This window comes from Anticarsia gemmatalis, chromosome 29, assembly GCF_050436995.1.
Source record: "Anticarsia gemmatalis isolate Benzon Research Colony breed Stoneville strain chromosome 29, ilAntGemm2 primary, whole genome shotgun sequence".
Taxonomy (NCBI): domain Eukaryota; kingdom Metazoa; phylum Arthropoda; class Insecta; order Lepidoptera; family Erebidae; genus Anticarsia; species Anticarsia gemmatalis.
Window position 1 is genome coordinate 2,675,716 of NC_134773.1, and position 25,928 is coordinate 2,701,643.

The following is a 25,928-nucleotide window of genomic DNA, read 5'->3' on the forward strand; positions in this document are numbered from 1 at the left end:
GATGGCGAACGAAGTCGCGGGTAAAATCTAGTCTTCTATAATATAAAAATGAATATCTAAGTTGCTAAGCGCAAATCTAAGGAAGCAGTTGAACCGTTTTCGCTAATAAAAGAATTATTGTATTGTATTGTATATACATTGAAGTAACAACGAGAAAATTGAAAAAAAAAAGCAAAATGAAAATAACATTTTTAAAATAAAGAATCTCGGCGGGTCTACTAGTATCTAATATATTATTATAATATACCTATAATTGGTAATTAATTATTGGTAATATATCATTTGTAATTGATTAATGGTAATTAATATAACATTGGTAATTAATATAATAATATGATTGGTAATTAATTATGCATTTGAGCCGTTTGGGGTTGGGACCATGGGGCCCGAGTGCTCGTAGTCTCTACCGAGAGATTGCGAAGCGTCTCGTTGATGCTACTCGTAACCAGGGTGCTGGTTTTTTGCCTGCCATCGTGATAATAACGTGGATGATAATTTTATAATGTATATTTTGCTTCATCACGTATTATTAATATTATGATATAGATAATTAGCTGAACCGCGCATTTTTTTTCTCTACAGAGAATTCTCCATTTTATATTCCAGCGTCATAAATACAATTTTACAACTAATAGTCGAATTGGTTGAGCTATTCTTTAGTTTAGCGCTTGATACCAGGTTTGGGTACCAGGATCGCATAACGTACGAAGAGGTCTTTTGAAATAAGTATGTACGGATCTCAGTTTGAGTTTTGCGACATCTGTCGTGCAATAGCTGAATGAATATAGCATTATAATTTTTATAATTCTACTAATTGAGCTACAGCACGACAGATGTCGCTACGCAAAACTGAAGAACAGCTCAATCAACACGAATTAGTTTTTTTTTATTGTATTTAATACACTGGAATATAATATGGAGAAAAAATTAAAAATTACGTGTGCAGAGCTAGTAGAAAATAAATAAATAGTCCAAGCATTTGAAAATATTATTATCAGTAAAAATTTATTTGTCTGGCAATAATGCCTTTCACCGGTGACAACTGACAAGTGCATAAAAGAGCGTGCGCGGCGAGCGCACGGGCATTTGATCGTGAGCGCTTGAACTGAACGGAGCTCTGACAAGGTGTTTTATTATATGCTTTTGATGACTTGTTGTAAATCCTAAAGTAATATCGAAGTGCTAGTGCAATATTGTATGACAAATGAGCATAGCCTTTCTTCAAACTACGTTGGAGACGACTTCCAGTCTCATGGGATGCAGCTGAATACCAGTATTTTATATGGACAGGGTTCTTTAGAGCAGTTAATGAAAGGTATGCAAAGTCCCCAACTCTTAGTTATTCAGCGTGGTGGACTCTAGGTCTAACCTCTACCTCATTACAGGAAGAGATCCTTACCCAGGAATATGTCAGTAATAGGTTATACTTATTTATTATCTTTATTAATTAAAACACATAAAATCAACCATTTATTTACAATTACTATAATAAAACAATCACAGATTGTACTTCAATACACAGGTATTATCACGCTAGTTAGTCAGCAGAGGTACACTTATATAATAAGTATAATATTATCTTTTGAACGTCATCATTGGGTCCGTGATGCCGAACGCGTTCACCAAATCCTGAAAAAAAAAGACAAATAAAAAAATCTTTTTTTTTATTGATATAATGTATTTAATCACAATTAATATATTGTCACAACTTTTCGATCCTACACTCGCTGCATCAGTAGTTTTGTGGGCCGTCTACTAAATTTTAATAACTGTTAAATATGTTTAATAAATAAACAAACTAATATGGCGGTTTAATTTCCACAGGGAACAATAACTCTGTGAACATTTTTGCCCGGTTTTATTGTCTTATGCCACTTAGGAATTATTGGCAAAGAATTGTATTCAAAATAACTTTTCAACGTCAATTTTATATATACGCCAGATTCGCTTTAGTATTTTATAGTAGGCATATAAAATTACAGATTATACCACTTTTGCGCTAACGGCTTCAAATAGTCAATACGAAGAATAAACTTTGAACAGCTTCGAAAATGGTTCCTTGCATGACTTGTAACGCTAGCAGCATGTTCGTCAAATCTTATTCACGAACGTCGAGTATATAGGAATTATCATTAATTGCAAGATATTTTACTTGCTTGGTAGATAAGCTCTTGCATTTCATGTTTCATTTCTTAAAGCTACACAATATTGTTATGACAAACTAGCTATCTTTTTACTAAAGAAGCTGCAATTTTTTGAAATTACAATTACTACTGTCTACATGTAAAAGTGATAATATGTTTGGTATGTTTATCAGTTATTTGGTTACCATAGTACAAGCTCTGCTTAGTTTGGAATCAAATCACATTGTGTGAGTTGCCCAATGATATTTATTCATTTATTATATTGCTGTAAGTAACTACATAATACTGTAGTATTGTTAAAATAACTAGATTCTGTTTATCATTTCTCAAAAAAACAATTTAAAAACCATGGCTCTTAATGTATTCTTACCTGCCACCTTTGCATGTCCATGGAGACAATGAATTGATTCTCATCAGATATATCTCTTTGTTCCTGTTGGGCTTCTGGCACTGGGGTTATGAACGGGAGGCCTGAATCGTTGTCTGTAAAAGAAATGGTGCAATTTAAATCTTAATTCATGTAAAAATATGCATTTCAGACCTCTACGATGATCATCGTCATTCAAGCACATACTGCCTCCGTGGCGCAGTGGTTAAAGTCGCCACGCCGCTACCACTGCGTCGGGAGGTCGTGGGTTGGATTCCCACACGGAACAATTATTTGTGCGATTCACAAATCATTGTTGCGGGTCTGGTTGTACTTTGTGTCCGTTGTTTGTAAGTTTGTAAAATTTACCGCGATGCAAGAGCAATTCTTAGTGCGGGAGTTGTCTTTTAGAGAAAAACAAAATTGGTGTTGCCGCGGGTTCGAAGTGCGAGGTATCAAATTATACCACTCTGCTTTCATTGCTATTTATAATATTAGTTGGATAGTAGTAAGTAGTACTTACCAATTTTCATGCTCAATTTAGCATCTCTGACTAGAAAGGAGACATAGTATATGTTCTCAATAGTGGCACTGAAGCTGTGTGGGTTCAGTACTGTGTGGAAGTAGCTGAGAGGCTTCCCCGATGTCTTGTACGTCTTGGTGATGAAGCGGTTCACTCGGCTCACCATCTGGGAGCCTTCTTCTATCTTTTCTAGCCTGGAAGAAGAGTATTTGACAGGTAAGTTACAATTTTATTAATTTCTTTGGTTATGTATTGCACTAATAATACAATAGTGTTGTAACTCAAAAAACATTTGAACTAGACTTAACACTATAACCATACTATATTTTTTTTATAAATTTGTTAGTAACAAAATCTCTTCTATTTCATTTTTTAAATTTAAAGATTTGCCCTCCATTTGTACCTTTAAAGAATTCATGATCAGTGGGTTAAGCAAACCTTGGCGCGGTCATTCTACAGATGGGTGACCGCATAGTGGTACTTGAACTGGGCGTCTCCGTGCCGTCTCCGGAAGGCACGTAAAAAGTCTGTAGCAGTCGTTAAGCTACGTCAAAGGCCTTCGGGCGGCTTGAACAACTTTGACACTAGGTTGACCACTAACCATATGATAAGATTTTATTATACCTGTTAACATTTTCTGGTGCCTTCAAGGCTTGTGCCTCCTGCCTCTGCACCTGTCTGCGCGGCGCTCGCGGCCGCAGCTCCGGCGGTGTTGGCGCGAATGTGCCGAACAAGAAGCCCACAGGAGGCACCTCGCGAGGGAATGGGAAACACCAGAAGTCTGGATTTTCACGCTGTTAATAAGGTAACCATTTTCTATTAATTTCTTACCAATTTATTTTTTTAACATAATATTGTCCCACTGCAGGGCAAGGGTCTCCTCCTAAACGAGGGGGAGGGGTTAGGCCTTAAGTGCACCATGCTGGCCAAGTGCGGATTGGGGACTTTTTCTGTTTATAAAGACAAACTTCTGCACTAAGATTTACTCTTGTGTTGCGGGGACTTGTACAATTATACAAACAATGGACATAAAGTACAATCAGACCTGAAAAAATTATTTGTGGATCATACAAATAATTGTCCCGTGTGGATATCGAACCCACGACCTCCCGACGCAATGAAAGCGGCGTGGCGATCTAAACCACTGCGCCATGGAGGCAGTCATTAATGTTAGTTCTATAACACACTTGCGATTATATTTATATCTATGCCAGAAAATAGATATAAAAAAATATATGATTTAGGTACTATAGTACTTATTATTCTGTGATTTAGGTACCAAATATTGCAAGTCAGTCATTTATTTATAGTTGTGTTATATTGTGATACTCACTATATGTAGTGCAAGATCATGTTTGTCATATGTGTTGACATTACCGCTCACTGCTTCAGAGCACCTCACTGCGAGGTCACTGGCTGAGCGGAGCACTCGAGAGTCTAAGTAGCCTTCACCTGAAATAATACAGACATAAGGTAAACCAGTGGGACGTGTATGCATGTTTAACTCAGTGGTTTATGTGGGCACCTCACTCAATAACCATTGTGCTGCGTGTGGTAGGTTCAAATCCCACCCGTGACAAATTTTTGTGTGATGGGCACAAGCATTAAATTTGTTCTGAGCCTGTTTGTCAATTATCTATATAAGTATGTATTTAGAAGTATATAAGTATGTTATTTGAATACCATAGTACAAGCACTGCTTAGTTAGGAATCAAATGACTGTGTGTGAGTTCTCCGGTGATATTTAACAATATGCTGTAATAAACGTAAGTTAAGTCTTCCTCCGTGGCGCAGTGGTTTAGGTCACCAAGCTGCTATTGGATTGCACCAAGGAGGTTGTGGGTTCATTATCAGTTATTTGGTTACCATAGTACAAGCTCTGCTTAGTTAGAAATCAAATGAGTGTGTGCGAGTTGTCCTACAACATTAGTTATTATTTAAATGTTAAATAAAACCTTGGATATATCTTACCTGGATGTTTTACTCTTTCTTCAACTCCTCCCTCAGCTAAGAGTGTCTGTGCTTCCTGCACCACATTCGCAATCTTGTTCATAAGCTCTGAATTATTACCATTTTCGTCATCTGAAATTACATTTAAATTATTCAGTGCTGGTCTCTAAGTGAAAGAATAACAATTGATAAGTTAACTTGGGATTAAATTAACCACCGTATTGAAACTAATGAAGTCTTGAGTACTAATGATGAGTCTCGAGACCCGTATCTGTTCACTCAGAAAATACTATTTGGAATCAAATTCAAAAATGTATTTATGTATACGAATTCTGTTAAGCAAACTATCGTCTCTAAATGCAGCTTAGCATTAGATAGCCGTGGTATAATGTAAATTTCAACATAAACATTCATAATGCTTGATTTTATATAGGTTTTAATTTATTTCACTCACCCACTGTAGACAAATCTTCTAGCAACGCTCTGTATCGCAGTTTCCTGTCGTAACTGCCCATACTACTTCTCGAAGCTTGTGTATCGTTAAATGAAGACATTTTGTTTATTATTTGTGTAAATTAATTGCTTGTTTTCAAGTTTTTTTTTGCCAAAATAAGTTTCGGCTGTTTGGGTTTGGGCGGCAGTCCTCCGCTTCTGACTTCTCCTATGTTCGTTCTGAATCCAAAATCTACTTACAAAGTTATGATACAAAATCCTTTCATAAGATTTATGTAAATGTGGTTTAAAAATAAATGCCAAGATTCAAATTTCCCCAAAATTATTATACCTACTTGTTTTAACTTAGCGTTATCCATAACAAAATTAAGTTTAGTTCCATTCCGTGCACGATCCAACACATTCTTTCAATATTACCAAAATACAACCAAAACTACTATTCTACTAAGAGGCACTAAAAATTAGAGAATTAACATTAGTTTCCCTCATTCTTCCTCAAAAAATATTAAATTTATTTTTGCTTATCTGGGTGCTTTAATGTGAACTAGAAAAAAAGAAAATATTTTATCCGAGTATCACGCTTTTTGATATTTCTATAAGCGATAGGCATGTGACAAGACGCTTGTTACAGGAAATAAAATAGTAGAATATGTATTTTTTTTATATGGTATCCCTATCTTAAAAATTGTTAAAAGGAGTGCGCGGTATAAAGACAAAACGTTCTATTTTAATTATTTAGCTGTAATTAATAAACAATTTTATATGATACAATGTAAGATGATGTATAGATTTATTATTGTGAATATAATTAGCGTAAATAAATCGCTGTGTCGTACACAAAATCGAGTGACAAAGTTGTAATCAGTGAGGTTATAAATTACCAAGTATCAACAATTATTTTGTTAAATGGATTCACCGCCTGCACAAGAGGTAACGGAATTGCTAAGACAATGGGAGGAACAACACGCGACGCCAAATTACGATCCTATTCCGACATTAACTCGGTAAGTTGGTTTATTTACGTAGATTTTGCAAAATTTGTAATTAGCAAGTTATTGTGCCGTATGTGATCTAGACATGTGGCTTTTGATATAAATGGATATAAATAGACGCACACAGAGGACTTATTATTTTATATCTTTGCTTATAATTTGATACAGAATTTTTACTTTTAAAAATGTTTCGGTATTGTTTATGATATTTTTTTTCAGATTGTTTGGACTTTTATTCGTTCAACAATTACTTGTAATAACTTAAAATGTATATTTACCTAGTTATAACAATCATATAGACATACTTAGATACAAATATAACCTCATAATAAAACTTAATTCTAAAACAAGTATTTTCAGGTTAAAAGTTTAAAATCTACAACTAAAATGTCGAAATTGATTCAAAACTGGCTTTATTCTCATAACTATCTGTATTCATTATCATTTCAAAGTTCTAAAAAGTTTTTATAACTTATATTTACTTCTTAAAATCATCTTCCACAGTTGGAACAATGTCAATGCCCTTAGAAAGTTTTGAAACCTTATGGAAATGCTTTATATGCTTTAGGGACTTTTAACTAGGTACTATTATAGTTTGTTTCTTATTTGGTAATAGTTTCACAACAGCCTTAGATGAAAATAATTAACAGAAAATGGATATAGAGCGTTGGTAAAATTATAAATTTAGATTTCATTATTCCCAGTTTCTGGGGTACATTTAGCAGCAGTTTATCTATTTGATAGTGTTAAAACTCAAACAAAAATAATGCTACTGAATAGATAAACTACTGCTAAACGTACTCAGAAACTGGAGGTTAATCTCTCTTATGCTGCAGAACCGTAAATTAACTTAGTTTGTCAATTTAAGATTCATCATATTCCTTACCTATAAAAGTTAAGCAAAGATGTATGTATAGTGTAATAAATAAGACTGTATCACTTCAAAACGAATTCTATCGTGTTAGAAACATGTGCTAACTTGTTCTACAGTCTCAAATACACAATATTGTGCAATATTTTTAGGTAATAATATCATCTTACCTATATCTAAGTACAGATTATACATCATGCATTGATATGTGTTAGTAAACATACAATTATATAATGACAATGCATATTTATCTAGTACCTGTTGTGATGATGACTTGAAAGAGATCTGAATGATCTTGAATTTAAAAAAAAAATATTTTGTTTATGCTTGCTATATTTTTTTAACCTGGTTAGTGACTGCCTCTAGAGCAGTCGGTAGTATATCTAACTGTTGGTCCCTATGTGTTGGCTTTAGGCTGATGTTAGGATAATCCAAAACTTAAATTATGTTTAATTGAGTATTGTACAATGAAATATGGTTGAAATATTTTTTTATAATTTCCTTAACCTAGGTGTAGGTCTCCCAAAGATTAGCAAAAGCGTCTTCTGTGCCTTACCACAACAACCCTTTTGCACCCAATTGATGAAATTCAATGTTCACCATAATAAAAAATGTATAATATTTTTTGTTATGTTTCCAGGATAGCAGAGATAATAGAAGCGGAGACAGAGAACTTTATGAAGAAGGACCCGGACCCGTTCGACGAGAGACACCCGTCGCGCACCGACCCCGAGTGTGCGCTCGGACATGCACTCAAAGTTATGTTCAAGAAAGACAACTTTATGACCAAAGTAAGACACAGTTTAAATTTATGGATAATGGTCAACAGTGTAGTGGGAAAGTTATTCAACCAGCACAAAATGCCTTTGACATAGCTTAACAATTGCTCATTCTTATAAACAGATTTTCCATAAACTTTTTGCCAGAAGAGTGAAATCTCCATATGGTTGTGGTTGAGTTCTATTCCCTTGCAAGTCAAAAAGCAATAGTCAAAATAGTTGTTTCAGGTCTTGTTAAACAATTGTTATTAACTCAGCTCCAGTTTCAATAGTGTTAAAACTCATATAAAAAACTACCACTAAATGTACCTCAAGCACCGGGGGTTGGTGTAACAAATGTCTTAAAAAAATAAACAGGTTGTTTTCCAACAATATAGTTTTTAGATTTTAACAAGAGACATTCCTTTGGTCTCTACAAATTTTCTTGAGGTGTGATACTTTGTATACTATCTAAAAATGTATTACTTTTGCTCCACAGTTAGTAAACGACTATGTACGTGACACGTTCTACTCGCGGCAGAATATCACAGGTCGTGACGTCACCAAGCTCAACGTAGCTGCCTGCCGGCTCACGCTTGACCTCATGCCCGGCCTGGAAATGAGCGTCGTGTTTCAGGTGTGTACTTAACTTTTGAGTTTTTCTTAATTATTCTAGTAGGTCGTTCAGACAGTTCGTTTCTCTGAGAGAGAGAGACCTCCCCCTCTCTCTGTCTCTTCCTCAACTACTTTCAATATTTACGACCTTAAAATCAAACAAAGGTATTTTATGTGTAAGTAGTTGGCTATGTTTTGTCATAAGTGACATTCAAATATACTTAACAGCTCATGATATACATGCTATATTTTTCCAGGACAACGAGGCTCTAATCCACCGGCTGGTGAACTGGGCGACCAACTCCACGGAACCCCTGCAGTGCTACGCGACAGGACTCCTAGCTGCTGCCATGGAGGTGCAGGAAATTGCTACTAACTTCCGGTGAGATACTATCATAATTTAACTGACTAAAGTAGTTATTGGTGTAGAAAATGACGTTATCTATTTTAGATTGAATATAAATAATATAAATTTAACCAATTAATATCCCACTGCTGGGCATGGGTCTTTTCCCGTAATGAGGGAGGGGTTGCTGGTTGGGGACTTACAGAATATAGGTGATGATATTTTAAAATAGAAAGACATTACCAATATTGGTACAGTAATTTAGCTGCAATATCGCAAGACAGATAGATAGACAGATAGTCTTTCATGTTTACTATATTAGTATGTAAGGGCCAGTTAAGTTAAAACTAGTTAATGCGTTTCAAAACCGAAACAAGGCAGTTCACTGTGTTTTAAAGTATTTCTGATGCATTGTGAACTTTTGTTTCAGTGATTTGAACGCGATGCTAGTACCATTGATGTTAAGGAGGCTACATTTATTGAGGAATAAGTCAGTAGAGGTGAGTGCTTTTAAATACTTTTGTACTATTTCAAATGCATTTCGTAAAAAATTGTTTGTATTTTGCGTTATATTTCCATTCTTTAAGGTTTATTAATATGTATGGGATAATTCTTCGTCAACGACGTAGACCATTGTGGCGAGACTTGTCTACGACGTAGATCCTATAGACGAGACTTGTTTGCGACGTAGACCATGGAGACGAGACGTGTCTACGACGTAGACCATGTAGACGAGACTTTTCTACGACGTAGACCATGACGACGAGACTTGTCTACGACGTAGACCATGGAGACAAGACTTTTCTACGACGTAGACCATGACGACGAGACTTGTCTACGACGTAGACCATGACGACGAGACTTGTCTACGACGTAGACCATGGACACGAGACTTGTCTACGACGTAGATCATGGACACGAGACTTGTCTACGACGTAGACCATGGACACGAGACTTGTCTATAAACGTAGGCCATGGACACGAGACTTGTCTACGTACGTAGACCATGGACACTAGACTTGTCTACGACGTAGACCATGGACTCAAGACTTGTCTACGAACGTAGACCATGGACACGAGACTAGTCTACGACGTAGACCATGGACACGAGATTTGTCTACGAGGTAGACCATTGAGACGAGAATTGTCTACGACGTAGACCATGGACACAAGACCTGTCTACGACGTAGACCATGGACACGAGACTTGTCTACGACGTAGACCATGGACACGAGACTTGTCTACGACGTAGACCATGGACACGAGACTTGTCTACGGCGTAGACCATGGACACGTGACTTGTCTACGAACGTAGACCATGGACACGAGACTTGTCTATGGCATAGACCATGGACCGTTCGCATCATCATGGGCTACGTCGTAGACTGTTCTCGTCTCCATGGTCTACGGCGTTGACCTTGAACACGAGACTTGTCTACGACGTAGACCATGGACACGAGACTTTTTTACGACGTAGATCATGACGACGAGACTTGTCTACGAGGTAGACCATGGACACGAGACTTGTCTACGACGTAGACCATGGACTCAAGACTTGTCTACGACGTAGACCATGGACACGAGACTTGTCTACGACGTAGACCATGGACACGAGACTTGTCTACGAGGTAGACCATTGAGACGAGAATTGTCTACGACGTAGACCATGGACCGTTCTCATCATCATGGTCTACGTCGTAGACTCTTCTCATCATCATCATGGTCTACGTCGTAGACTCTTCTCATCATCATCATGGTCTACGTCGTAGACTCTTCTCATCATCATCATGGTCTACGTCGTAGACTATTCTCGTGTAAACAATAAGGTATCCTTACCTTAAAATTTTGATCGCGTTTAAGACCTGAGTTCAAAATTCTTAATTTAGCGATTACAATATTAAGCATAGCTAGAGATAGTAATACTAATTATATGTTTGTTTCAGCAAAACAATCAGAACACGACGCCGCCGAATCAAACGCGGCACTTCGCGCGCTTCGACAAGACGAAACGTAACAGTGATATCAAGAGTAATGGACCTACTACTGACAAGAAAGGTAAGGTAGCTTGGTTCCCGAGGCATATTTAGCGGTAGTTTATCTATTCAATAGCGTTTAAACTCATAAAATAATTACAGTTAGGGGTGAGTGACTGCTTATTATTTATTAATTATTAATATTGTTTATTTCAGACGAAGGCGGAGGGGGTGACATGGTGGTAGACGAAACCCCGCCACGAGCCAGCAAAGACCCCGAAACACCTGTTAAGAATTATAATAGTAAGTGTGTATTTGTAACAACATAAACTGATCACGAAGTATCGGGTTCGATTCCTGGATCGGGCAAAGTGAAAATATTCTTAATAGTGCTATAGAGCAAGGCAGATGCGGATGCGGATTTTTTTTTATACATCCGTGGATGCAAACAAGAATGGCTGAATTGATGCGGATGTCTATTTATTTATTAACTTAATACAAACGTTGTATAAGAGCCCTGTCCCTGTCACGTTGCCACACAGTTGCCACGTGAGTTAGGTGACATACATTTCAATATCAACTGCTTGGATACGTAGCCAGCGATCCCGCCATGGCGCCCTAGTAAGGCAGGGCTCTAATTCCAAAGGAATTCTCTACCAGTAAACCTACAACACCCCTGGTCATCACTTGGTTGTTACCTATAAACATCCTCATCCGCAAAATCTCCGCTTGAATTAGGCGCGAATGTCAGAATTAATGCGGTTTTCCGCCGATGTGGATGCGAATATCCGCAACACCCCTACTCTGAACTTTGGTAATGTGCTGTATTAATAATGATGTGTTGTGCAGGACTAGCATCTCACGCGTTCTCCCCGAGCGACGGTCTGCTGTCGCCCCCTCCCCGCTCGCTGCAGCACGAGACCTCCTCAAACTCCTCCTGGGCAGAGATGGAGACCCACATCATAGGTAACACATACATACAAACTAATGAATATTGTTTAGTAACAATTTTGATCCCATCGATCCCATACAAACCATGTCCCGTTAAAAAAGTTAAACATACTAAAATATGAATTATCCGATTTTAGTACATTTCGGTTAAACATTATTGTTTATATTGATAATGTAACTTCGAATTTAACTTTAAAATTTAAAAATTATTGTAAAATGTAGTTTTATTTTAAGTTAATACCTTTATGTGCCATCTATATAAATAAAAATGAATCTCCGAAATGTATGTACGCCCAAAACTCTTGTATAATTCTTTTTTTACACGTTTCTTACTGTCGGAACAAGGTTTGTATGGGATCGATGGGATCATAATTCCTACGGGAATGGAATCAACGGGAAAAAGTTGTACTATACGTGGACGAAGTTAGGACTTGTAATAAATAATTCCTTCGTTTTTTGTTATCAGGTAATATACAGATCCACCCACCGACGGACGCGACCAAACAAATGCTCATACTTAGATATCTAACACCTATGGGAGAATACCAGGAGGTAAGTTCATTATATCTTTACTAATAATTCAATAATTAAACTAATACTAGCTGACCCGGCAAACGCATGTTATGCCATACAAATTTAAAAAAAAAAGTGTCACTTAGGGGTATGAAAAATAGATGTTGGCCGATTCTCAGACCTACTCAATATGCTCACAAAATTTCATGAGAATCGGTCAAGCCGTTTCGAAGGAGTACGGGAACGAAAACTGTGACGCGAGAATTTTATATATGTTACTGTAAAAGCCCGAACTGTGGTAAATCCTAAGATTTTCCGGTAAAACCTAAGATTTACCAACTCTCAATGGTAAAAGTCCGAACAAGCCAGAGTTTAAAAACTATGTTACGATATATAAAAAAATCCTCCTTCATAACTATGGTTATAACTATTTCACGGTATAATTATATACTGTGACATAATTATAAAGAAGGAGTTTTGGGCAAAGCGACATGGGTAGGTTAGGTTAGAAGGGTTATTTTTCTTCGAGGTTATTTTTTTTTAACCACCCAGAAGGAGGAGCCCCGCGAAGCGGGGCTCCGGCGACATCTCGATATCATCAAGTGAATATAGGTAAAAGTTCGAAATAAAATAATTGTTCGGACTTTTACCATTGCGAGTTGGTAAATCTTAGGTTATACCGGAAAATCTTAGGATTTACCACCGTTCGGGCTTTTACAGTAACATATATAAGATTTAGTGAAACAGTGATTGAACAACAAAGATAGAAGAACAGTACTTAAAATGATAGTAAGTCTGTTTGTCTGTCTATCACATTTTTGGAACTAAACTATCATACTGATTGGTATGAATTTTCACGGTGTAAGAGCTTATATGCTTCAAGAGCTTATTTGATTCATGAAATAAATTACTTTCTGCATTTTTTTTGGATTTAAATCTGCTCTTATAACCGCTGAACAATTATATTTGTGCGATCCACAAATAATTGTGACGGGTCTTATTGTGCTTTGTGTTCGTCATTTGTATGTTTGTAAAATCTCTGCGACACGAGAGCAGTTCATAGTACAAGTGTTGTCTATTTAAACGATATTTTTTTTTGTATATTCGATATTAAAATTCAACACTAAATCTAATATACCGTGGCAACTTTTAAGTAAAACAGCTCTAAGCTAATATTGTGAAACATGTTTGTAAACTTTTTATTAGTGTATGTTTTGTAGGTTGTCCTTAATAAATAAATGGTAAATAATAATATGTATGTTTGTTCCTTAGTTCCTGTCGCACGTGTTCGAGCAGAACGCGCTGGGCCTGATCCTGGGCTACCTCAACGTGCGGGAGTCGCGCGACTCGCGCCTGGCCTTCGAGGCGCTCAAGTACCTCGCGGCGCTGCTGTGCCACAAGAAGTTCAGCATCGACTTTATACATATGGGAGGGTTGCAGGTACTCAACCTTGATTCAAAAATTTACCTTCTCGGTACTGCTTTTGAATAGCTCTTCTCATAAGTCTACCCCCTTTCCGAGCTAGTGGTAGATTCAGTAATTGTAACGACTATCATAAGTGTCAATATTTGTCCTAAATTAATTAATGATTTGATTTTGACTGATGATTACGTTGGTTCAATTCCCAGGTCTGCTGTAAAAAATATACAATAATATGACTATCTTAAATGATTTGTACGAAGTTTACGAAATAAAAGTAATTTTAAATTAAAATTTGGCTTAACATTGGGAAAAAGTCTTTTCGCACTATAGTATGTATGAACTTGTAATAAAATCTTTTCTCTACACGAAAAAGCTCGATATTTGGCTACCTAACTAGCTCAATGAAAGAAACCTAATGAATCGTGTAAGTACTCATTTGTGATTCTTGAAGCCAAAGAGATTTTATTACAAGTTCATACATACTATAATGCGAAAGGACTTTTTCCCCGACCTAATATAATGAATGAAGCGACTAATTATGCTGTTGTTTTCCAGAAATTCCTGGAGGTCCCTCGCCCTTCAGTAGCGGCGACCGGCGTGTCGATATGTCTGTACTACCTCGCGTACTGTGAAGACGCCATGGAGAGAGTCTGTCTGCTGCCCAGAAGAACACTGGCGGATCTTGTCAAGTGAGTAACAGTGGTATATTCATGTTGACAGAAATCGGAATTTAAATGAAAACTTCTTCGTCTTATCGTATGGTTAGTGGTCAACCTAGTGTCATGTGCAAGCTGCCCGATGGCGTTTAATATGGCTTGATATGCTCAAATATCACTATGCGGTCACCCATCTATGGAATGACCGCGCCAAGGTTTGCTTAACCCACAGCTCGTTTACCGACCGGTCTCCGTGCTACGGAGGGCACGTAAAAAGTCAGTCCCGGTTGTTGTCAATTAAGATAACAGTCGTTAAGCCACGTCAAAGGCCTTCGGGCGGCTCTCAAATGAACATTAATTTATATTATTTTTTTATTATTCCCTTGCCCAGCAGTGGGCCAGTAATGGGTTACATTTATTAATTTTATTTTATTATTTTGTTGTTAGATACGCACTGTGGCTGTTGGAATGTTCACACGACTCGGGCAGGTGTCACGCGACCATGTTCTTCGGCCTGTCCTTCCAGTTCAGACTTATTCTTGAAGAGTTCGACCACCAGGTATGCATATTTACACTTATTAAATCAGCATTTTTGTTATGAATTAGTTGGCTTATTAGGTTAAATGTTGACAGCTGTTATTATACATTTTGCTGTTACATGTCATTTGGTTTAGGTCGCCACGCCGCTACCATTGCGTCGGGAGGTCGTGGGTTCGATTCCCACTCGGAACAATTATTTGTGCGATCCACAAATAATTGTTGAACACAAAGTACAACCGTCTTTTTGTACTTTGTGTCCATTGTTTGTATGTTTGTAAGAGTCTCCGCGACACAAGAGTAATTCTTAGAGGGTAATTATTTCCCGACTGCGCCACAGAGGTGGTATAATTCATGGAATAACTAACAAGAGGAAGGGCCATGTCATACTTTTTCAATGAAGATGGCTGTCTCCAAACCCAGCCGGTGACATTTAACGCACACTGAAATACGAAAAGGAATAAACGTCTATTACAAAATGAAATAACCAACCATATTTTTATGACATTAGAGTCGTATTTTGCACTAATACTTTGTGATTTATGTCGGAATTCCATCTACGTGCTTTTAGTGTCATCTATTAGGTTAATACTAGGGTATGTGATTCTGCGCTTACTTTACACAGCAGCCCACATGCCCCTTCCTCTTGTGTTAGATATTCCGTAGTATAATCATTATGTTTATAATATGCATTTATAAGTAAACTAGCTTTTACCCGCGACTTCGTCCGCCACCTGAATATTCCCAAGGGAATGCGTCATTTTCCCTGAATAAAAACTAGCCTATGTCCTTTCTCGGGTATCGAAATATCTCCATACCAAATTTCATGTAAATTGATTCAGTAGTTTAGGCGTGATTGAGTAACAGACAGACCGAGTTACTTTCGCATTTATAATATTAGTATGTCTGTATAACTAATGTAATTTGTTTGTATGTACAGGACGGTCTCCGCAAGCTATACAACGTGATATCGACCCTGCCCATCCTGAGCGCGGACGAGGACGAGTCGCGGGTGTCGGAGGACGAGACGTGCGCCGCACGACAGATCGTCCGACACGTCTGTGTGGCGCTCAGGAGGTAACACTCGTTATATACTCAACTGCTGAAATATATGCTGTACTTAACTGTATGCTATATAACGACGAAGAAAACCCATTTACAGTATTAGAATGAGTGACGTCAGCATCGCTGGCGTCACCCATCCCACTTTTATTTGCAGACATTACTTAATTATAACTATTCTCCTAATCGACACTTTTAGTAATTATACAAGCAAAAACTTACAGTCTCAGAATTCTCAGACAGCACAGGTCCTCACATGTCCTCGTTACCGCTAAGAATGCATTGCAACATGGCGTGCTTCATAAGCGGAACACGTATAATTAAAAATGTTTTAAAATACAACAACGTGTTAAAACCATAAACTTTTTACATCAAAAATTCTAATCTAATTAATTAGTAATTTTAAAGCCTTTACATTAATTTTTTGCATTTAATTTATTAATTATTATCCAAATCGGATGTGTTTTTATCAAATATTAATAAGGGCGTCAATTGAATAAGGGCGTCAATTGAATAAAGACCTCAATGGTAATAAAATCCGTTTCAATGTTGTTTTAGCTAGATATCATTAAAGGTTGATAAAAACTAGAGATGAAACGGATATCCGGTAACTATCCGGTATCCGGCCTATCCGGCGGCTTTAATACTATCCGGCCGAATACCGGATAACTACTATTCGGCCGGATAGACATCCGGCCGAAATAAAAATAGGTCTGGATAAAAAAAATTGTTTAGTGATTATTTACTTTATTTAGTAAGACTTAAGAACTTGAAATTTTCAAATAACAATAGCACAATGAAATAATAACCTAAAGTCACGCACGTGTCTGCACTGCAATCGACACAATAAGTCAATGAATGAAAGAATTGCTAACTTCGCTCATCAACGAAAAGACCCGAATCAAACCGAGGCCACCCGGTCGTTCGCACGTCGCCTACGCCAAGTGCGTGTGCGCTGCACCAAACGGCTAAGGTCCGCCGAATATTCGGCGGCCGGATATCCGGCTATCCGGCCAGGTGGTAGGCCGAATATCCGGTATCCGGTATCCGGCCAAACTGCTATCCGTTTCATCTCTAATAAAAACACATCGATTGATGCTAATAAATCCTAATATTAATTAACAATATTGTTTAGGTAATAAATCTTTGCACTTAAAACAAATAACAATTTGTTTGTATTTGATGGGTACAATCCAACCATCAAATACTTTCATTTTAAAGTTACAAAATCAAATAAATGAATAATAATATTTAGGCAAGACACCAAAAGCTTATATTGATGTTCAGTTTGATTTGATAAATACGAATTATTTAATTAGTTATTCTTTGCGAATAATTAGTCAACACGATGCGTCGACATATATATATATATATATATATATATAGTTTTATCTGCAATTAGTCTCAAACTATAAGCAGATTTATTCCGTGTCATTTTGTCATTTTTAAGGAGCTCCTCAGTAGGAGGCACCTTGTCCTTCACCATCTGTCCATCACCAATTACATCGTAGCGTTTCAGTCGTTTTGTGTAGGAGATGGTTGCCAACGCAGTAGCTAGGTCATTTGGGTGATTTTCCAGCCGTGTTTTATATGTACTGAAATATAAATTGCTTTGTCAATCATTTTTAATGCCAAGTAAAGTGGCAAGTGTTACACCGTTTTGAAATCTTGATTAAATGCGCCGACTTTTGAAATAATTTGCCAAGGGTACCTAGTGTAGTAAATTTGTTTTTCATTGTGAAGCGTCAAAGTTAACTAACAATATTTTTGTAAACCGTGACTCAATAAAACTTAACTTTTTTTATTAAATTAACTATCTATTTTTGCATTTATTTGTTTTATAAATCACAGCGAAATTGTGATATTGGTGATCACAGGACTTGAAAATGCGACCAAGGGTGTGGAATTTCAACTTTTTAAAAAAATTTATATTATTGCCGAACCAAGTGAAATGGATTTTTTTTTTATCGTATTCATCCGGTCTCAGATTATCGTTGAGTTTTGGGACACCCTATATATAAATTGTATGTTTATTTATGCAGGTACTTAGAGGCTCACTTAAGGTTGCGAGCTGCGCAAGTAGCGAGGCAACACGGCGACAATGTTCCAGAACCACCGCCTTACAAAGTAAGCATACTTATACTTATTACTTATAATTTCATTCATTTCCAAGCTTTGTTTAAATGTATAATTAATCTTCGAAAACGAGTACTCTGCTTGCTACACACATATTCAGGTGCCGACCTGCATATTCGGGTCGGCAGCTCGGGTTATGTCGATCGGGTAGTTCCTTCGGATTCGATCGTCACAATTCGGTTTCGTCGCCTGGTTAGGACGCGAAAGTATTTAAGCAAAAATCTATTAAGACACATGATAGTTATCGAACATAGAATTTGTAACGAAACTTCGGATCAATGTATATATGTTTGTTACCCTTTCTCGAAAAATATACCTACTGAACTGATCTAAATATGATACATAGATAATTCATAACCTAGATTTTTCCCGCGCCGAACCTAAATGTTTTTATATTGCTCAAGTGCGTCTACAATTAAACTATCTTAAACATGTTTATATTTGTCTAGGCATCAAAGTCGTCCCCCGAAGAGATCCAGGAGCAGATCGAGCTGCTGCAGAGCGTGGCGTGGTCGCGCTGGGCGCCGGTGGACGAGCTGGTGGAGCTGGGCGGCGTGGCGCTGCTGCTGCAGGTCGTGGGCTACGCCTACGAGTGGAACTTCAACGGCAGGTACTGTCATATGCTGGCTACTTATCTTAACTGCTTCTGTGGCGTGGTCGGTAGTGTATGCCACTGTTACGCAAGAGGGCTCGGGTTCGAATCCTGACTCTGACTAAAATGTACTTCGGGCATAACGTGTCGCCGTCGGTCCTGTGTCTGACCTCTCACTGACTATGAGAGTAAAAGAATAGTGTACCTGTATATGACTAACTTTTAAAAAAACTTTCATCCTCTATTTATTTCTATATATATTTGTCTTATATTTTTTATAAATAAATACCCGTTAATAACTGCACGTCTGGCGCAGTGGTTAACGTGGTCACCTCGCAGCAATAACCGTAACGCTCGCGTGTGGCGGGTTCGAATCCCACCCGAGACTAATCTTTGTGTTATAAGCACGATTATTTGTTCTGAGCCTGGTTGTTAATTCATCTATATATGTATATATTTAAGAGTATATAAGTATGTTTATCGGTTATTTGGTTACTATAGTAAAAGTTTTACTTAGTTTGGAATCAAATGACCTTGTGTGAGTTGTGCAATGATATTTACTTATTATATTTTTCTAAATACATAAGTGAGTATCGCAACAATGTGGAAGCCAGGACCCTACTTATATAACACGTAGTTACTGCATCCCGCACAGGTCGAGATATAACACATAGACATATTAGTGTATGTTATATAGTGAGTATAGCAACAATGTGGAAGCTAGGACCCTACTTATATAACACGTAGTTACTGCATCCCGCACAGGTCGAGATATAACACATAGACATATTAGTGTATGTTATATAGTGAGTATAGCAACAATGTGGAAGCTAGGACCCTACTTATATAACACGTAGTTACTGCATCCCGCACAGGTCGAGATATAACACATAGACATATTAGTGTATGTTATATAGTGAGTATAGCGACAATGTGGAAGCTAGGACCCTACTTATATAACACGTAGTTACTGCATCCCGCACAGGTCGAGATATAACACATAGACATATTAGTGTATGTTATATAGTGAGTATAGCGACAATGTGGAAGCTAGGACCCTACTTATATAACACGTAGTTACTGCATCCCGCACAGGTCGGAGATATAACACATAGACATATTAGTGTATGTTATATAGTGAGTATAGCGACAATGTGGAAGCTAGGACCCTACTTATATAACACGTAGTTACTGCATCCCGCACAGGTCGCAGATATAACACATAGACATATTAGTGTATGTTATATAGTGAGTATCGCAACAATGTGGAAGCTAGGACCCTACTTATATAACACGTAGTTACTGCATCCCGCACAGGTCGCAGATATAACACATAGACATATTAGTGTATGTTATATAGTGAGTATAGCGACAATGTGGAAGCTAGGACCCTACTTATATAACACGTAGTTACTGCATCCCGCACAGGTCGCAGATATAACACATAGACATATTAGTGTATGTTATATAGTGAGTATAGCGACAATGTGGAAGCAAGGACCCTACTTATATAACACGTAGTTACTGCATCCCGCACAGGTCGAGATATAACACATAGACATATTAGTGTATGTTATATAGTGAGTATAGCGACAATGTGGAAGCTAGGACCCTACTTATATAACACGTAGTTACTGCATCCCGCACAGGTCGCAGATATAACACATAGACATATTAGTGTATGTTATATAGTGAGTATAGCGACAATGTGGAAGCTAGGACCCTACTTATATAACACGTAGTTACTGCATCCCGCACAGGTCGCAGATATAACACATAGACATATTAGTGTATGTTATATAGTGAGTATAGCAACAATGTGGAAGCTAGGACCCTACTTATATAACACGTAGTTACTGCATCCCGCACAGGTCGCAGATATAACACATAGACATATTAGTGTATGTTATATAGTGAGTATAGCGACAATGTGGAAGCTAGGACCCTACTTATATAACACGTAGTTACTGCATCCCGCACAGGTCGGAGACGGTCCGCTCGGCGCTGGACGTGGTGTCCGTGTGCTGCGTGGCGCCGCGCGTGCAGCTGCTGCTCACCGAGAAGATAGACATGAGGGACGCCGACCTTACTACTGGCGTTAATATTGTGTTGGGTGAGTTAGTTTACATATATTTGTAGTATTAATTAACCGTTTTGTACCATCAGAATATGTATAACTTGCAGTCAAAACTCTAAAACGATCAATCAAAAGTTTGAAATGATTCGGTCAAAATGTAATTATTTTATAGATATACCAAAAATATATACCTTTTATCCCTAGACATTTTTTTAAATATATTTTGTGTTGTAGGTGCGGCGGACGGTGAAATAGTACCGGAGCCTGAAGTACAAAAAGCTGCCTTAAACGTTTTAGTTAATTGCGTGTGCGCACCTGTACATAGAGTAAGCATATATTATTACTAATATTATAAATAAATAATAATATTATTCTGTTTCTTGAGCAGATCTTGATCAAAGTAGTCTAAGCATACACCTCCCATGCCAGCGGGTTCGAAACACAAAGCAACACACCAATGACTTTTCAAAGTTATATGTGTATTAAAAATAATGATCATTTGTTCTAACGGTGAAAGAAAATGTCGTGGTAAAAATTAGCATTCGTCATTTCTTTAAAATAGTTCTTACCTAACCACGTGGTGGATTCAAGGCCCCTATTTAGGGAAAACAGAGGCAGTAGAGGGTTAAATTTTATTTATTTTTCCACTCTAGTTGTATGGCAGAAGATTCTGGTTTAATTCGTAGATCAATTCATACAGTTGTAAGTCATATTTCTATAAGAAATTCTCAAAAAAAGCCTGGTCTATATGCCTTGGAGGGCGATACTGCCAGCATAATGGACTTAAAGCCAGTAGTAAAGTAATAGTATTAGTCCAAAATAAATTTATTTTTGTTTATTTTCGTCCAGGCGGGTACGTCAACCACTAGGTTCTCAATAACCGGCTCCACTAAGAAGAAAACAGCGTTGAAGTCGTACGAGGACGTCATACAGAAAGTGTGGGAGAGCGTTAGAACTAATAATGGAATTATGGTGAGTACTTTATACATCAAAAACATATTCTATATACTAGACCAGGGGTTCTCAACCTTTTCTTAGTCCGGAACCACTTTTATATTATTCTTGTTAGCAGGGACCACTATGTAAGTATATTAAAAATAAAGTGTAATAAATATCCTGAAAATTTTGCATTTTCAAATCACTCGCGGTCCATATTTTGACTTCCACGGACCACTGGTTGGGAACCACTGTACTATAGACTAGACACAGACTATCTTAAATTTTGTCGAATCGTTTTTAATGCCAAATTATAAATTACTAGCTGACCCGCGCAACTTCGCTTGCAACATAAGAGAGAATGCGCTATTGGTCGTAGCGTGATGATATATAGCCTATAGCCTTCCTCAATAAATGGGCTATCTAACACTGAAAGAATTTTTCAAATCGGCCCAGTAGATCCTGAGATTAGCGCGTTCAAACAAACAAACAAACAAACAAACAAACAAACTCTTCAGCTTTATAATATTAGTATAGATATGCTAAAATGACCACATAAATATAATAGTAGTCCAAATGTGAAGAAATTTTAAACTATTTATGATGCAAAGGAATAACTTAAAAAAGCTCTTTAAGGGATACACAGACCATTACTGACTGAATGATCTCATAATTCGACAGCAGTGGGACAGCATTGAGCTGTCGTAAAAATCCACAAGGGGATACTAATAGTCTTTATCAAATGGCCCATATATGCCATATGTCATAATTTTTATATATGTAAATTTTTTCATAATATGTAAAAGAGGCCTGACCATTTCCTAGTTTGGGAGGTGACCATTGCCCAGCAGTGGCACAGTAATGGGTTAAAAAAAAGCAAATGAGTGCATAATTTTGGGTGTTATCGACCTTATGGGTTAGTATAGTATTATTTGTCCCCAGGTGCTGCTGTCGCTGATGATGGTGAAGTCTCCCATCACGGACGCGGACCGGCTGCGCGGGCTGGCGTGCCGCGCGCTGGCGGGGCTGGCGCGCTGCGCCACCGTGCGACAGATCATCTCCAAGCTGCCGCTCTTCACCACCTCGCAGATACAAGGTACTACATCATTAACCATTTGACCGCCACGGTCGGCTATACTCCACAAATTAGAAAGTGTTATAATTTTGTCGATATTTGCCGATGAAAGCGTAGTGAGCAGAGTATAGCCGACCGTGGCGGTTAAACAATTGCGGCTAGACCACGATCGCGACGAGAGAGCGAGATGTGAAGCTGCAATGCAACAAACGCAATCTTAACGAAACGTAATGCTTGCTACATACTTATTAGTTTCGTCATTAATCGGCCTAGCCGGACGGCAAAGCCGATTATGTGTAAATGTACCCGATCGGCACAAGCCGAACAAGTGAGTCGAGTCGGTTTTGTTTGATAAATATTGCCGAACCGACTATGTGTGTAGCAAACCTTATTGTCGTCAACGAATCTCTATATAAAAACTTTCTATACGATTTTTTTTATATCTAAGCATTTCGTTTTTTTTTTTATTTCCACCGTCATTAATAATGCCACGAACTTGTGGTGTTTTCATCACACACTCATTTAAATAAACTTTATTTAACCAAACTATAAAATGTCACCCAAAAAAAAATATTTCTCGAGCTCTTCGTGTCCCACTGCTGGGCAAGAATAAAAATGTCTTTTTACTCCACAGTACTAATGCGCGACCCGATCCTACAAGAGAAGCGGCAAGAACACGTGATGTTTCAGAAGTACGCGCTAGAACTGCTCGAGCGAGTCTCCGGTAAAAGCAAGCACAATGGCGCCGAGTTCGAAACATCGCTCGCTAATATACATCGAGTAAGTACACAACTATTGTATATTATATATTAAAGTTACCATCGCGATTTGTACAAATAATACTGAATTGGGTACTAGACAAATGAATACCTTTAAAATTCCCATAGCCTTTCATTCAGGCCCAGTTAGCAATTTAGTATTATGACCAATGTAGTTGAACTACTTAAGACTACCATAGCCTTGGACCTCGCTTGTCTAGTGCAGACACACGTATACTTTAATTCCTTTAAGTAGCACTTAAAAACTCCTGTATGATTAGTTTTAGATTGGTGAAGGAAAGAACAATGGCAAAATCTCATACATCATAATCACTAATTTTAAAATGTTGCGTCTTCAAATAAAACAAATGTTATAATATGCAGCATTAATTCCCGACTCTAAATATATAAATATTTCCATTAGGCGCGCCGGAGATTTTAAGTAATTTGAGTTTATATTTTTATAGGTTATGTCATCATGACTTCATTAAAATGTTAATATTTTTGTCAAATATTGTTTGAATGTTAATTTATTCATAATATCACCCCTGTTATTCTACGACGGGGCAGGCGAAGGCGAACATTGACGTATCGCCAATCATCTATTGTAGTATATTACTATCGTCATCGTAGTGAAGTTGACTGCCTCAACCTTTCGAGCAGGTATAGCCCCAAAACCAATATGTACCCAGAGGTTTCCGTATGGTAACCTCTGGGTCTTATCTACATTTCCAATTCTTTGCGTTAATAAAGAGCTGATAGCTGCTGTTAAACCATTTGTAGCCAACTTCACTCAGGCAGATTTTAATTGAGTCATTGTTCCTACTACTAGATAGTTATATTATAAAACAAACTGTTCTATGGGGTACTTAAGTTATCAGATAGTATAAATCAGCTTGGTTGCAATAACAAAGGTAAATAAAAAATTAAAAGGTTATACATTATTTATTTCTTTCATACACATCTCTGATTAGGTATAATGTCATTTTAAAATTCAGCTGGTACTATAATATTATCTTGATGCCTGGGCTATCCTAAGTACCAGACTAAAGTCAGCACAGCAGCCTATTGTATGCCAATCCACCGGACTACCTACTTTCGTGAGATATGTTATTGGATAAACCCAGCTAGTCAGCAATGTGGCAACTCTTGTAATTTGTTCCAAAGCAGGGTATCAGCGGAAGCTATTCTATGTTACAATTCAAAATTCGAGTCAGTCTGACACGACTTCCCATACTTGAAGAAGTATTAAACTAGTTCACAAAATCCAAAAAGCAAGAGAAACGTCCATGATGAATCAGTAGAAGTCATGTAGATGGAATCCAAATCGAAATCCGTTAGAGATGCAGGGTTGACAAATAGAGCAGAAATCCTCAGTAAGTCAGAGTTGTTTGAAAATAGGTACGAAAAAGTAATAATAGACTAATATACGCGAAAAAGTAATAGTAATCGCTAAACACAACAACACGTCAATGCCGAATATCACCAAACGTCAACGACAAACAATCAAATCGAACCGAAAGTTGAGAATATAGTTGCCATACTTTAAAAAGATAATACTACTAAAATATCTCTGTTGACTGTAAATATATCTTTGTATGAGCAAAATAAATGAGAAGTTTTTAGTTTATTAGTCACTGTTTTTAATAACTTGTCATAACAATATATTTCACGTTGAAGACTATTCAGTTATTTAAACAATTAAATAGACAAAGACAACATAAATCTACTTATTAAACAACAAAGTACCGAATGGCAACTTTTTTTTATCTAAAGGAAATGGAGAATCATTTTTAGATTAATTATATAGTCAATTTATAACTTTTTGTTTAATCTATTAAATGTCGCCATCAGAAGTAAAAATGATATTACTGAAATTCATACGATAATTAATAAAGTACATTAGTAATATTGAGATTCGAAGACGCTCAAAAAATATAAGTGATTTTTTTGCCATTGTTCTTTGGAAAATCAAATTGTTTTTTAAAAACAAAGAAAGCATAGTCATTTCAACTAACTAGACTAATAGCTAGACGGTGCATGAGATACAGCCGGGTGACAGACAGACGGACAATGGAGTCTTCATAATAGGGTACATTTTCATTGGTTACTTGTCATAATAATATTATGAAATCAAAACAGTCTCTAACGACTCTAATGGGCCATTCCAAAAGTGCTCACTACGTCATAATCAAAAGAATCATAGTAATGTGACAATGTG

The 25,928-nt window shown here is 37.2% G+C and overlaps 2 protein-coding genes across 2 annotated transcripts in view; one reads left to right on the top strand and one right to left on the bottom strand.

Annotated features, from left to right (window-relative positions):
* Positions 1-1,473: 1,473 nt before the first annotated feature.
* On the bottom strand, positions 1,474-5,732 carry Nse4 (SMC5-SMC6 complex kleisin component Non-SMC element 1). Its single transcript, XM_076133160.1, has 7 exons — positions 5,439-5,732; positions 5,006-5,116; positions 4,368-4,486; positions 3,659-3,828; positions 3,035-3,228; positions 2,515-2,627; positions 1,474-1,629 (listed from the first exon to the last, which is right to left on the bottom strand). Exons 1-7 carry the CDS (start codon positions 5,536-5,538, stop codon positions 1,576-1,578), a joined length of 861 nt encoding a protein of 286 aa, XP_075989275.1. The 5' UTR covers positions 5,539-5,732; the 3' UTR covers positions 1,474-1,575.
* A 383-nt stretch (positions 5,733-6,115) lies between these two features.
* The window catches only part of mahj (LisH and WD40 domain-containing protein mahjong), a 38,814-nt gene continuing 19,001 nt past the window's right edge, over positions 6,116-25,928 (top strand). Inside the window, exons 1-20 of the mRNA XM_076132921.1 lie at positions 6,116-6,441; positions 7,941-8,091; positions 8,558-8,695; positions 8,931-9,055; positions 9,450-9,519; positions 10,963-11,074; positions 11,209-11,295; positions 11,842-11,958; positions 12,410-12,495; positions 13,729-13,896; positions 14,434-14,567; positions 14,982-15,093; positions 16,012-16,148; positions 18,176-18,260; positions 18,719-18,879; positions 20,844-20,974; positions 21,173-21,264; positions 21,788-21,910; positions 22,817-22,970; positions 23,584-23,729. Of these exons, the coding sequence (XP_075989036.1) occupies positions 6,344-6,441; positions 7,941-8,091; positions 8,558-8,695; positions 8,931-9,055; positions 9,450-9,519; positions 10,963-11,074; positions 11,209-11,295; positions 11,842-11,958; positions 12,410-12,495; positions 13,729-13,896; positions 14,434-14,567; positions 14,982-15,093; positions 16,012-16,148; positions 18,176-18,260; positions 18,719-18,879; positions 20,844-20,974; positions 21,173-21,264; positions 21,788-21,910; positions 22,817-22,970; positions 23,584-23,729 (2,427 nt within the window). The 5' untranslated portion in view covers positions 6,116-6,343. The remainder of the gene's footprint in view (positions 6,442-7,940; positions 8,092-8,557; positions 8,696-8,930; positions 9,056-9,449; positions 9,520-10,962; positions 11,075-11,208; positions 11,296-11,841; positions 11,959-12,409; positions 12,496-13,728; positions 13,897-14,433; positions 14,568-14,981; positions 15,094-16,011; positions 16,149-18,175; positions 18,261-18,718; positions 18,880-20,843; positions 20,975-21,172; positions 21,265-21,787; positions 21,911-22,816; positions 22,971-23,583; positions 23,730-25,928) is intronic.